This window comes from Aristolochia californica, unplaced genomic scaffold (assembly GCF_029961685.1).
Source record: "Aristolochia californica isolate CCGP_79_NKW_82.1479 unplaced genomic scaffold, dmAriCali1.0.hap1 SCAF_6, whole genome shotgun sequence".
Lineage (NCBI taxonomy): Eukaryota > Viridiplantae > Streptophyta > Magnoliopsida > Piperales > Aristolochiaceae > Aristolochia > Aristolochia californica.
The window spans coordinates 603,081-616,635 of NW_027182257.1; the positions used below are offsets into that span (position 1 = coordinate 603,081).

Consider the following 13,555-nt stretch of genomic DNA (forward strand, 5'->3'; position numbering starts at 1 on the left):
TAATAAGAATTATCTTTTTATATCCCTTTATTATGTTTCTACAACTTGAATAACTAATTTTTGTGATTAATGATACATGTCATATAGTTAAAAAGAATATGACTTTTCCCTCTTCTTTCTTGAATCACAAACCCTCACCAAGGGGTGGCAATTTTAAGGAAATTACCTATCTTTCTGCTTTATTTGGTTGAATATTTTTTCCCTATGTAAAAATGTGTGACAAATTATCCAATTATTTATATCCCGTTTATTAAACACAATTGATTAAGATAATGAATATTTTAAACCCCATTACCCAATTATTTGTTTAACCACACAACATAATAGTCTTAAGGGTAAAACAAGTATTTTTCATCCAAAACATTGTTTAGAAAACCTTTTGAGCTAGCTCCTAACTTCTCGTGTGAAGGGTTTCTAGATTAAGTACGTCTCCTATACCAAATCCAAAACTGAACTTCTCCAATCACTCCTCTCCAAAGAGTTTTCCAAAGTGAACAAGCTTCCCAAATCCAAAGTTTTACTTAAAAAGTATAGCAAATTATAAAAAAGTTATTTCATTTCCTTGAGAAGCATTAAAAAATATAAACTTTTTCAATCGTTCATGGTAGTTGTAAGTTTATCTTTGATTTGTATGCCTTCATTTAGATGTAGAATTTGACCCATACTAATATGTATCAGGGTTTAGGTTTTAAGATTGAGGGTTAAGAATGATTATATATTTATATTTAAATGTAGAATTCGACCTATACCAATATTTATCATAGTTTAGGGTTTAAGGTTTATGTTAAGGTTAATTATATATCTATATCGGAGGTAGGATTGGACCGATACACTATTTATATATCGGTCATATGCTCATCATTGATTATATGTTTTTGGTTAGAAGTAGACTCCACTGAAGGATTATACATTACTTTTGGGACCATAGGAGCTCATATTGTGTTTGGGTATATACGATTTGCATCCCATATGTTCAATGGGTCGTCCTAGTGTCGATCCTCCGACATGAGAATATAAATTCTTAAGTGTGAGCCATCGTTTCCTCCCAGTCGCCTCTACATCACTTGGTTGCAATCTAGGGTTTGGTTTGTTTGATGTTAAGTCTGCCTCTTGCTCTGGAGGTCATCCATGGCGATTCAAATGAGCAAAAAGAGAAAGGTGAGTTGGGTGTGAAGTTTTGGGACTGGTTTAGAATTTACTTTTATCCCTTATTTCAAATACAAAATGTTGATGCTTTATTTATCGCTATAGCTAAATAATATATAATTAAAATATTTTATTAAAATAAGGGCTAAAAGTACATTTTAAAAAATTATAGTGGTTGAGATAAAAAGGGTAAACTCGGCTCGCTGGTCTAGGTTAGTCGTATATAATCACTTGTGTGTCCTAATTATCTACAATTTGTGTAGGGAATCAAGTTTGAATGAACTTGATTTGATTGATAGCGCTCTTTATTATAATATTGGTGTGTGTGTTTTCTATCGCTTCCTATTGGAATAATAAGAATTGTCTTTTTATATCCCTTTAAAATGTTTCTATAGCCCGAATAATATAGGTGGATTTTTTCTTGCATTTCATAAAACTAGTAGAGACATTTTATTTTTATTACCATTTTTTTTCTAATGTCTTAATGAAACGAATATGTCGTAGATACCCTCGACAATTCGAAGTTGTACTCATATTTCATCATTATCTTTCGTGATTAATGATGCATGTAATATAATTAGTAATAATATGACTTTTTTCCTCTACTCTAAACCCTTGCCAAGGGGTATCAATTTTACCCAATTACCTATCTTTCCGCTTTATTTGGCTGAATTTTTTTCCCTATTTAAATATTTACAACAAATTATCCCACTATTTATATCCCATTTATTAAACACAATAAATTATAATGAATATTTTAAACTTTATTACCCAATTATTTGTTTAACTGTATAATATATAAAACAAGTGTTTTTCATAAAAAAATATTGTTTAGAAGGCTTTTTGAGGTACCTTCTAATTTCTCGTGTGAAGAGTTTCTAGAATGAGTACGCTTCTCTGATACTAAAACCAAAACTGAAGCTTCTGCAATCACTCCTCTCCAAAGAAACGAACAAGCTTCCCAAATCCTAAATCGAAAGTCTTGCTTAAAAAACATAGCAAATTATAAAGTTTTATTGATTTTTTTTCCTTGAGAAGCATTAAAAAATATAAAGCATTTTCAGCCGTTCAACTCCAAAGTAATTATTTATTTATTTTGTTCAAGTTTATATTATTTCATTTGGGGTAGTTATAAACTTATCCTTGATTTATATGCCCTCATTTAGAGGTAGAATTTGATCCAAACCAATATGTATAAGGGTTTAGGGTTTAAGATCTAGGGTTAGGGTTGATTATATAATTATATTTAGAGGTGGAGTTCGACTGATACCAATATTTATCAGGGTTTAGGGTCTAAGGTATAGGTTAAGGTTAATTATATACCTATATCGGAGGTAGGATTGGATTGATACACCATTTATATATCAGCCTTACGATCATCCTTGATTATATGCTTTTAGTTAGAGGTAGATTTCACTAAAGGATTGTACATTACTTTTGGGACCATAGGACCCATGTTGTGTTTGGGTAGATGCGATATGTATCTGGTTGAATGGGTCCCACTATAGTTGATAAACCAGCATGAGAAACGGGTCCCACTGCAGTCGATCCGCTAGTGTGAGAATATAAATGTTAAGGACTTGTTAATGCACTCTGTAAGTGGAATATATTTCACTTTCACTGGATAAAGTTCCAAAAAAAAAAAACGTTAGTGCACTTTGTAAGTTACGAGTGAAAGTGAATTATATATATAGGTAATTCACTTTCACTTTTCAATTCCCTCGTCAAAAGAAATAAGGAAGGCCACTCTGCCATCGCGAGACGCCCCTCTTCTTGCAGAGATTTACAAAAACTATTTCAAGGATGACGTTGAGAAGGTCATCATCCCCAGTTTTGGCTTGCATGAACGAAGCCATCCGGAACCCAATTCTTCCTAGCACATCCCGCAACAATGTCCCAATTCCTTCTTCTCTTGATTAATCCATTCTTCCACGAAAAACCCGCCTCACCCGCACTATCTCATCCGATTACTTAAACTCTACAATCGCACCTTTGGGGGCGTCACAAGTTGATTCTCCGGTTAGATACCATGAGCTCGAACTTATATCAGAGGTTCCACGACCACTAACACTAGTGAAAAATGGCCAAAGAGAAAGTGACACAAAAGAAGAATTCAACTTCTCAGTACCAAGTTTCTTCGACGTCTATATCATTAAAGGAAAAGAAATTATAGTGTTGGGGTTGTTTGACCTGTGGAATGGAGGAGAGAAGGGTTCTTCCCCCAAACCACTTGTGTCAGCCATGTATATGGCCGCCGGTTGGGGTTCATAATGAAAAATGTAGATTGAGAAAATCCATTTAATAGCAAACTTAATGACAAAACTTGAAGTATTACATTGCAAGATTTGAATAGCTCTACAAAGAATTGCCTATACTTGGGTTAAAATCAATTATTTAGTGTCCCAATAACACCCCCGATTTAAAATCCAGGTGCGAAAGTTGGGAAGTAATTCAATTAGGTGGAGGAATTGTATTCACTAGACCTGGACTCACTAAACAATATTCGATGATATCTGTCTCGGGATATTCCCTCTCTTGTCTCTTAATATATGTATGCATTTATAATTTAATTATTTTATATTTAAGCATTTGTAAGCATCTCTAACTAGTCTTAGGTATTAATTTTTATTTTTATATATTTAATTAATAAAATATTTAATTTATTTTTTAATTTATCACAAGTTTAAATCTATCTTAGTGAGCTTAATAAATAAAATTAAGTACAAATATTTTAAGAGTTAATAGACTAAATTTATATAATAAAATATATTTTTTATATAAATTTATGATGGTTAATATTATATTTAATTACTAGTTTATGAGTGAGAATTTAGATATTACAAAATTACAATTTGATTAACTATTCTAATATTATAAAATAAGTATTTGTTTAATTATTATTATATATATATATTTAATTAATTAAATAATATTAATTTTTTTAAAGTATTTTTTAATTTATCACAAGTTAAAATTTATCTTTTAGTTTGTTAATACAAATGTTAAGTAAAAATTATAAAAGTTAAATCGATCATAATATTTTATTAATAAAAATTTTCTCTGCACTTTACTACTGTACTTTTTATTATGCACACTAACACAAACTAGTATTTTACATTACACTTTCTATTGAGCACACTTACAAAGTAATTCAATTTTACTATGTAATTCAGTTTCAATTTCGTTTCACTTTCCATCACACTTACAAAGTGGACTAACCCCTTTTAAGTGCGAGCCATCGTTCCTCCCAAGTCCTAACGTTACATCGCTTTCTAGGGTTTGGTTATAAATATTAAGTGCGAGCCATCGTTCCTCGGAACGTCACCTCGCTTTCTAGGGTTAGTCCGCATCTTGCTCTGGAACTCGGCCATGGCGACTCAAATGAGCAAAAAGAGAAAGGTGAGTTGCAGTTCTGGGACTTGTTTGTTATTTTTTTACGCATGTACATCCGCCGTTTCGAGTTCGAGTAGATCTGAAGATCCTTTTTTGTTTTTGTTTTTGTGCTATAGTTCGTCGCAGACGGAGTTTTTTTCGCTGAACTGAATGAAGTTCTCACGAGAGAGCTTGCTGAAGATGGCTACTCCGGTGTTGAAGTTCGAGTCACGCCGATGCGCACGGAAATCATCATCCGAGCTACCAGAACGCAAAATGTTCTTGGTAAGATTTGATTGGTTCGACTTTTTGGATTTATCTAGTGGAAAAATTATGTTAGTGAATAATGTAAATAAGGATGAAGTTGTTTAACTAGGTATTGTTGCTTGTTCGGGTAATTCTGTGTTGTTTTCTTTTTTCCATTGAGTAATTCGTGTTATGTCCATTGTTTCTTATGTTACTCATATCTATACTAAGGCGAGAAGGGGAGGAGAATCAGGGAATTGACATCTGTTGTCCAGAAGAGGTTTAATTTTCCGGAGAACAGTGTGGAACTCTACGCTGAAAAGGTTAACAACCGGGGCCTTTGTGCGATTGCGCAGGCCGAGTCCCTTCGGTACAAGCTTCTTGGTGGTCTCGCTGTCCGAAGGTATTTCTATTTTCTCCCTTTCCTTTGTTTTTAAATTTTCAATGGATCATTGCTTTCTTTTTTCTTTTGGTTACCCGTGCTTGTGAATTATTGATGATGCAACAAAATTGCTAAATATTATCGTATGAACATTTGGATTGGATATCTGGCTCAATGGCTACAAGGCAAGTCTCGGGTTAAATGCTTACGAGAGTCTGGGATTCAACACTAAAAAAGGCGTAGTAATGTATAAGTATGAGGTTTTCTTGTAGCTAATTACGTGAAATTGTGTATGTTTTTGTATTTGCTTGACTCATGTCACAGGGTGACGCTTCCTGCTTCTGTGGCAATGGAGTATTGTCTGATATAGTACAACCTTATAGATGGATCCACTGGTGAATGGTTAGAAATGCCATTTGTTTAACTGTGTATCTAACCTCTGTAGATGTGATTTGCTCTTGTGGAATGACTACCTTGCCTTTAGATCAGATTAGAATATAGTCTCGAATGACTATCTTGCCTTATAGATTAATTTAGGTCAGAATAGGATATATGGTCTCATCGAAAATTTACTACAAGATAACTGCCACTTTGATTGCAAGCTCACAATTTTGTAGCACTAGGAGAAGGTTTAAGAAATTGTGTAATCTACTATTGGGATGGTAAAAGCTAGTTTTAAGGCAAGGTGTGAAGGATCATTTTCTCTGTGCATTTAGATGTCATGCTAAGCAGATTGCTTGAGCAGCAACCAGACAACCATAGAGGTGGCCCCATAGATGGATGATTTTTAAATGCCTCTTTTCAATTGATTCCATCCCACATGATTAATTTATTATTATAAGAATTTCACTAAAATATTGAGAACATCATTTTAATTCAAATTTGAACATATGAAATTACATGTTGGAAGTACTAGTTAAAACTGCATAATGCTTGGAGTTGGTCTTTAATGTGTAGTTGTGGGTCACAAATTTTTTCTTTTCCTTTTTTGGGAAACTAATATATATCTAATTTCTATGGCTTGATTGAAGTTGAACTTTTGCCGTTTTGTCTCACAATTTCATGTGAAACCTTTTCTCAATTGGAAAACTATGCATGTTTGGTTGATTTGAAGGAATTTGTTTTAGGTTTACTCTTTGGGATGTGTAATGCATGGCATGAATATCCACTTTCTCTGAGGATGTGGTTGTATTTTTGCACTTGTATCACGGTTTCTCTGACATTGATTGGGGGAGGTCTCGTACAAAGGTGCATAAATGGAAAGCTGATTGTATCAGCAGCGGCCAGACAACCGTAGAGGTGGATCCACAGACGAATAGTCTTAAATGCTATTTGTCTACTGATTCCATCTCACATCATTACTTTTATTTTTGTAAAACTTCAGGAATATATTCTGGCCTTTTCAGTTAAAATTTTGAACATTTTAAATTATGAATTAGAGAAGCTCTTGTTAGTTGTTAAGCTTGCATATCATTTGGAGGTGGCCACACACGAATAATTGTGTATTGCTATTTCTATCTTTGTTTGTTTTTTCCCTGCTGTTTGAACAAAATGAGTCTAGTTTTGCATTTAATTTGATGGCATTGATTTAATTTATGATTTTTTTCCTTTGGTGAAAATATTTCCTTTGAGATCCTCTTCTCACTTGGAATATTATGTACCAAGTTGATGTAAAGGAAGCTGGATATATTAGTTTTTACTAATTGGGACAATTAATTTTATTAATCACAGTTAAATTCTATCTAATTTTAGGGCTTGTTATGGAGTCCTGCGTTTCATTATGGAGAGTGGTGCGAAGGGCTGTGAGGTAATGTGTTGTGCTCTAATTGGGGGATGCTTTTGATGTATACTCACTTGGTCAAGGATTTTTAAAAAAAAAATCCATTGAAGGTGTATTCTTTATTTTGGTTGGAATTTTCTTGTAATCTGCTAATATGTAAACAAATAAAACTCTTTCAGGTCATAGTTAGTGGAAAGCTCAGGGCCCAACGTGCTAAATCCATGAAATTCAAGGATGGCTACATGATTTCTTCTGGTCAACCAGTTAATGAATACATAGACTCTGCAGTGAGACATGTGTTGCTGAGACAGGTCATTACCACTTCTAAGAAACGCGTACAGATTTTTTTCCAATTATTAGTGACTGATTCTCTGTGCATTCTACGGTACTTTGAGTATGCATGACTTGACACTTACCATCTCATTTTGAATTGCAAGATCTTTTATTTATGTCACTTCCTAATGCATCCATGATCTGACGTTCCTTTTTCTCAGTTTTCATTAAATCAATGAGTTCTTTTTGTGGACAGAGATAGTTTTCTTTGTTCTTAAATTTGAGGTTTTTCTGTTCTCTCTTTACCCCTGAAAAGAGTACTTTCTAATCTTTGAGAATTTACTACAACTGGCTTGTACTAAGAACCTTTTACTTTTATTTTATCCCAGATACTATGTTTCCCCTTTGCCTAGAGTGGACTAGAACGGCTTGATCTATTAGGTGGAGTTGGATTTGTTGATTGAGAAGCTAAGAGATGATTTTGTGCAATGTCTAATATTCACTGTTCTTTCTGCCAAAGCATCTGATATATGAACGATGTTATAGTTAGTTGCTTTTGTCTGCCTATATACTTACTGGAAAGATATCTACCATTCACACATTTGACTGATTGAACCTCTACATTCAGGGAGTTCTTGGAATCAAGGTGAAAATCATGTTGGATTGGGATCCAAAGGGCAAGCAAGGCCCAACCACACCTTTGCCAGATTTGGTCACCATTCACACTCCAAAAGAAGAGGAGGAATTCATCAAGTCCGCTGCCCCCCAGGAAATTGAAGTTGTCCAGTAAAAAGAGAAATGCTTGTAGGGCACTTTAAGAAGATTTTAAGTTAGTTATTCACAGGAAGATAGTCGGTCTGAATCCTGCTTGAGTTCTTTGAGGAGTAAGGTTTTGTTGTTGTGGATATCTAGAATTTTGTTCAGTTGTAACTGGAAAGATAATGGTTTTCTTTTATCATCTTTCTGAATCAAATAATTTATGAGATGCCTGTTTCTGCAAGATAGTAGTTCCACCGTAGCCAACACCACAACTCCGATCACTCTAAATTGTCCTCCTAGTCCTTTCGGAGACATTATGTGTTACTATCACAAGTTCTCTTCTTCCACGTCCACTGCATTTTCATCTTCTAAATCATCTTCAGTTAGTAGGTGGTTAAGTGCAACTCTGGATCTCTTGGGTTCTCTTAAACTCTCTTTCAGAATCAGCGCTTCAGCATACTTCTTCTTCTTCGAATCATCTACATCATCCTCCTGCTCCTGTTTCGCTTCAGCGTAACTATCTATGCTTTCCACTTGTATCTTCAGATGACTGCATTGAGGATGATTCTTCATCATTCTTGTTCTCATTCAGCTCTTCTAGTTTCTTGGCTGCCTCTTCCTGTTCTTCATTGCTTGCAAGGTCTATTGGGGTCTTAGAAGATAGATTTGTTCCTTTACTCGCTTTCCCTGCTGGAGGGATGAAATAAAAGCAACAGTGAAGTTTTAAGTACAGAGCACGCCATTAATTCACAGCACAAGGGAAGATTCCACTCTATGAAGTGAAAAAAATCAGCACTTGATCATTTTGCAGCATTAAGAATGTGAGGTACCTTGTGCATTTTATCGCAGAGATGATATGGAAGATTATCATTTTTGTGCTTCAAAGGTTCTCAAATTTCCATTGAAGTTCCAGCCAGATTCATCACTCTCATGGAGTTAATAAATGACATAAATGTTGAAATATTTGTTTATATCGATTGGGATAGTCCTTATATAAGATCCGTGCGGTTGTTTTTCTAAGAGGTTCAAGCTTTTTAACGCACTGATTTCAATATGGTATCAGAACAGATTAGTTATTGAATCCCGTTGCCCCTAATATCTGTTTGACGAATTTGGTCCCCCGGTTTGTCAGGGTTGCCCCGTGTTATGGCCAAATTTCTTGTGTTGGTAATAAATTCTTATTCCTTTTCATTTCTCCGTGCAGACCAAATTAAACATCTTCAAGTTTTTCTTTTTTGGTTTTTTAAGGATTTTTTCCCCATGAATTTCTGTTTTCATGCTGTATGGATCACTTGGTTTACAACAAAACTGTCATTCTGCAGTGCTGACGCTAAACTGATATTCAGTTGATTGGATACATCAACGCTTATCTCAGCTGCAAGCAGGTAATGTGAATAAAAAAAAACAAAAGGCAAAGCTATAGGCAGAGAAGCTGAAAAATTTTCATTGGCAAGTATACCTCTGTGATGGAGCTTTCTGGGTTTGAGCCAATAATACGTGTCAGAGTAGATTTAATCTACCGGAGCTTCAGTGCTGTCATGCGTAGTAGGTTCTAAGTCTGGAAGATTGGAGTTCACAGAGAACTTAAGCCATCTCTTTCTCTTAATAAACTTCAGACCCGGGTGCAAAACAAGCCCAATAATCACCGCACCGAGGCTTACAAGTGCAACTTTGAGAGAAGACAGACCCAGGACAACACAGATCAGTATTGCTGGAGGGAGACACAGAAGAATGGCTCCAATGGTACCTACTGGAATCTTGTAAGGTCTCCGTGCTGTTGGGTATTTTGTTCTCAACCTTATGAATGAGACCAGTTCTAACATCGTCCCAAAACAATACAAGAAGTTCTCTGCTGCTACAATCTCCTGAAAGCTCAACCAAGAGAGAAAAACCACACCAGATGCAGAGAAGAGGATCCCCACCAGAGGGGTTCCATAGCTTGACCTCCTACTGAAGCACTCTGGGAGCATCCCTCTTTCTGCCATTCCAAGAAGTTGAAACGAGTCACTGCTCATTTCAGTAACAAACATCCCCATATTGGACAGACCAGCAGCAGCTTGGATCCACCACCTCAACCACACACCAGCTATCATCTTTGCAACATCTGCAAGGTACCCATCAGTCCACTGATCCCTGTCTAGCTTGATTGCTCCTGTACCCGTCAGAAGAGGGAAGAAGTACCCAAGAACAACAACAATAAAAGCATAAAACAAAGACTTGGGCAGCGTTTTCTTTGGGTCTTTCACCTCTCCTGTTAGAGTACTGATCGAATCCCAGCAATTCAAGTTCCAGAAGAGTGTATTCAAGTATAAACTCCAATCCACACTGTGCAGATCAACCACTAACCATCGAGAAGGTTTCAGCCTTGGAATGGCTGCAAAGCTCATGACTGCAAAAGGGAGGAGGGAGAGGACACCCAGAAACACAGCCACCCATCCAACTATTGTTAATCCTCTGTAGGTCACGTAAGTGAGGATAACTGTTAAAGCCAGTATAGCAAGAATTCTGGGATAACCTCCCTCCAGGGCAGGAATTGCAGATTTGATGTAATCTAGAAACAGAATAGGATATAAAGCATTGTCAATGACGCCGCTCAGCCATTTCATCCATCCTTGCTGAAAGCCCCAATATGGACCCAAAGCAGTTGATACCCAAACAACATAACCGCCATTCTCAGGGAACATCGTGCCCATCTCTGCAGTGACTAGAGCTTCCGGGATGCTCCAGATGAAAGGGAAGACCAGGAAGCCGATGAGAGCAAGAAGTGGACCTGCAGCATTGACACTGTCTTCGATTCCGAAAGGACCGCCAGATACTTCATAGAAGATGAGAAATACGAGAGGGATGAGCGAAACCTTTCTGAATTTGGCAACTGTAGATTGTCCTCCTTCCAGTCCTTCGTAGCCTGGCCCATATTCACCCACTGGAGAAGAAGATAGCCCGTTCATGGTGTTCTGCAGACAAAAATTGACCAATTAGAGACCGAAGAAATTGCTGGTTTTCTTGCATCCACTGTGCAGAAAAGAAAAAAGTAGTTATACAATCTGCGGTTTTCAGTGACTTCAAGAAACTCCACCAATACTAGTGAGGAGAGGAATACTTCTAGTAGGCAAATACATAATCCCATTTTTTTTAACTGGTTCATCCCAGAATTTTAGTTCCAGAGAGACATGAATACAGCGTTTTAAGGTCCAAATGAACCCCAATAATCCGGCATCATTAAAAAAATCACGGACAACAAAATCATAAAAGTGATTTTTCGACTATGAAAACACAACAAAGAATGAAAACCAGAGCGCAATATGTTGACGAACCACCAAACTTTCTTCTTCTCTGAACGTGGTGAGAGAGAGAGAGAGAGGGAGCAAAAGAAAAGCTTGCACGTAACTGTGTAACCGAAAGCAGATCACGCAAAGCGGCAGAAGAAGCTCGCGGGATCAAACGTCTCGTGAAAAATCAGAAAATCGTCATGCCAAAGCTAAATCGAAGCACTATCCAAGAAGAATGCAGAGGTCTATTAGGGTTCAAAGTATGACTATTAGTCCATAGCCTGAAACTGACTCTGTTCTCGGAGCTTAAGAGCATTACCTCGCTCTGAGAATCGCTACTTTCGGGGTGCGAACTCCCGCTACACACAGGAAGTCCGTCGGCGCCTGCAGCTCTCGGTTCCGATAAATTTCCTTCTTCTCGCATTTTCTTAGCTTCAGTCCTCGAAGAAGGCATCTGTTACTGCTCTGCAATTGGATGAAGGAGAGCAGTGCCGTTTTCGACAGAGATCAGAGCAGATGATACCTTCAATTTGCACTCCATCTCCCATGGCGAGGCTGCTAAAAGACAGCCATTGTGGGAATATCGCTTCAGATGCCAACAACAGGACCTCCTGCTCGTTACAGTCGCACAGAATACTCGAATCGAATATTTGAACACCGAGAAAAGCTTAAAAGTACAATGACAAAAACAACCCCGACTCCTCTGCTACTGGTGGATTATCATCCTCATTGTGAACCAATCTTTGCTATTTGCTCCCGCAACTCTTCAAATCGAAAGTCCAAGATGGGTACTATCATCCCGTTGAAAAACTGAGATTAACGTTCAATAATGGAAGCAAGCCAGTAACTTTTTCTGATCACCAGTCTCCACCATCGTCGTCTCTTATAGCTTGCAGCAATTCCTACCTCGTCATTTTTTTTTGCGAGAAACAGCATATATGAAGACGACAGTCGACATTCAAAGCAATACCTTCGCCTTCGTATCAGAGTCAAATACTGCCTTCCTTTCGATCAAAGGGTAGAGATTAGAAGCAGGAACCGATTTCATCCGGGAAACCAGAGGAGACTCTGAGAATAGTGACAGGGCGGTGGGGGGATGACGTGTGGGAGACGAAAGAGCGCTCTGTCGGTTTCTCCAATGTGGAAACTTCTGAAACTCCAATTTGTTCGCTATCTACTTAGAGCCAACTCTTTAAAACTGTCAATGTCACCGTGTCTGAACTTCACTAAGTTGCATGGTTGCCCCAATCCAATTTCTCATATTTATCGGATACCTAAAAATCGGTGTTTAAACCGATAAGCTCCAATGTATCAGTGACCGATATGGGATATATTGAGTAGGGTAAAATATTTAATTAATAAAAAATATTTATTCTCATTCTATATGTATTTACTATCCTAAATATTTTTTTAAGAATTATTATTAAAAGGATAAATAGAGATAATTATATTATTATAAATATAATATATTAATAATATTGCTTAAATAAAAAAACATTTTGAGAATTGGTTTTTCGACTCGATCAGATTGACTCAGAATTGAGTTGGAGAGTCAGACTTGACCCTTCGACAAAGTGAAAAACTCCCTCTTAGAGTTTTAGTCCCACATACGAGGAGGAGAGAGATCACACGAGAGAAGCAACCAATAAAAGGAGACGGAAACAGCTTACTAATTCATACCTTTCTCGGCCTTTTGGCTAAGATCAAGTGTAGTATCTGTTCTTATCAGTTTAATATCTGATACGTGGTCCATCGGATCACATGATATTAAATTAATTTCTTGTGAGGGAGGGCCCACCACCGGTAGCTTGCTATCGGGGGTCCTCAAGCGTCGCCCTTGCGTAGCACTACTGCTCGGGCCTGGCGCACCTCTACCAATACAAAGTTAAAATTATTCAAGGACAGCGTTTGGGCATATAAATCTATAGTTCCCTCTATATTTCGCCCGTGGGGTAATGGCCGAGAGTTTGCGGCGGCCTACCGGACTTCCTTCCTGGGGAAGTCGTTTCTCGGCCTTTTGGCTAAGATTTGTATCTGTTCTTAACAGTTTAATATCTGATTTGTCGTCCATCGGACCACATGATAATAAATTAATTTCTTGTGAGGGAAGGCCCATCACCGGTAGCTTGCTATTGGTGGTCGTCGCTCTTGCGTAGCACTATTGCTCGGGCCTGGCGCACCTCAACTAATTCAAAGTTGAAATTATTCAATGACAGCGTTGGGGCAATCGCCCTTGGGGTAATGGCAGAGAGATTGCAGCGGCCTGCCGGACTTCCTTCCTGGGGAAGTCGAATGTGCTCCACAGTATCGAATGCGAAGAGAGCCCTT

The 13,555-nt window shown here is 37.2% G+C and overlaps 2 protein-coding genes, 2 non-coding genes and 1 pseudogene across 4 annotated transcripts; 4 read left to right on the forward strand and 1 right to left on the reverse strand.

Annotated features, from left to right (window-relative positions):
* Positions 1–4,436: 4,436 nt before the first annotated feature.
* On the forward strand, positions 4,437–8,199 carry LOC137934529 (small ribosomal subunit protein uS3x). Its single transcript, XM_068778930.1, has 6 exons — positions 4,437–4,545; positions 4,656–4,803; positions 4,996–5,167; positions 6,899–6,953; positions 7,106–7,237; positions 7,828–8,199. Exons 1-6 carry the CDS (start codon positions 4,516–4,518, stop codon positions 7,987–7,989), a joined length of 699 nt encoding a protein of 232 aa, XP_068635031.1. The 5' UTR covers positions 4,437–4,515; the 3' UTR covers positions 7,990–8,199.
* On the forward strand, positions 6,341–6,504 carry LOC137935587 (small nucleolar RNA snoR143). Its single transcript, XR_011109288.1, has one exon. It is a non-coding gene; the product is annotated as a small nucleolar RNA snoR143 (small nucleolar RNA).
* A 1,149-nt stretch (positions 8,200–9,348) lies between the features above and the next one.
* Positions 9,349–12,018, reverse strand: LOC137935045 (probable polyamine transporter At1g31830). Its single transcript, XM_068779682.1, has 2 exons — positions 11,547–12,018; positions 9,349–10,912 (listed from the first exon to the last, which is right to left on the reverse strand). Exons 1-2 carry the CDS (start codon positions 11,679–11,681, stop codon positions 9,470–9,472), a joined length of 1,578 nt encoding a protein of 525 aa, XP_068635783.1. The 5' UTR covers positions 11,682–12,018; the 3' UTR covers positions 9,349–9,469.
* Positions 12,019–12,903: 885 nt separating this feature from the next.
* LOC137935589 (U2 spliceosomal RNA) lies at positions 12,904–13,101 on the forward strand. Its single transcript, XR_011109290.1, has one exon. It is a non-coding gene; the product is annotated as a U2 spliceosomal RNA (small nuclear RNA).
* A 127-nt stretch (positions 13,102–13,228) lies between these two features.
* LOC137935590 (U2 spliceosomal RNA) lies at positions 13,229–13,412 on the forward strand (annotated as a pseudogene).
* Positions 13,413–13,555: the final 143 nt, after the last annotated feature.

Excerpts from the sequence above, each read along its gene's own strand:
- LOC137935045 (XM_068779682.1), bottom strand. The coding sequence starts at position 11,681 with ATGCCTTCTTCGAGGACTGAAGCTAAGAAAATGCGAGAAGAAGGAAAT. Across the intron at positions 10,913-11,546 it reads GTAGCGATTCTCAGAGCGAG|AACACCATGAACGGGCTATC; the intron begins GTAATGCTCTTA and ends TTTTGTCTGCAG.
- LOC137934529 (XM_068778930.1), top strand. The coding sequence starts at position 4,516 with ATGGCGACTCAAATGAGCAAAAAGAGAAAG. Across the intron at positions 4,546-4,655 it reads AAATGAGCAAAAAGAGAAAG|TTCGTCGCAGACGGAGTTTT; the intron begins GTGAGTTGCAGT and ends TTTGTGCTATAG. Across the intron at positions 6,954-7,105 it reads GTGGTGCGAAGGGCTGTGAG|GTCATAGTTAGTGGAAAGCT; the intron begins GTAATGTGTTGT and ends AAACTCTTTCAG.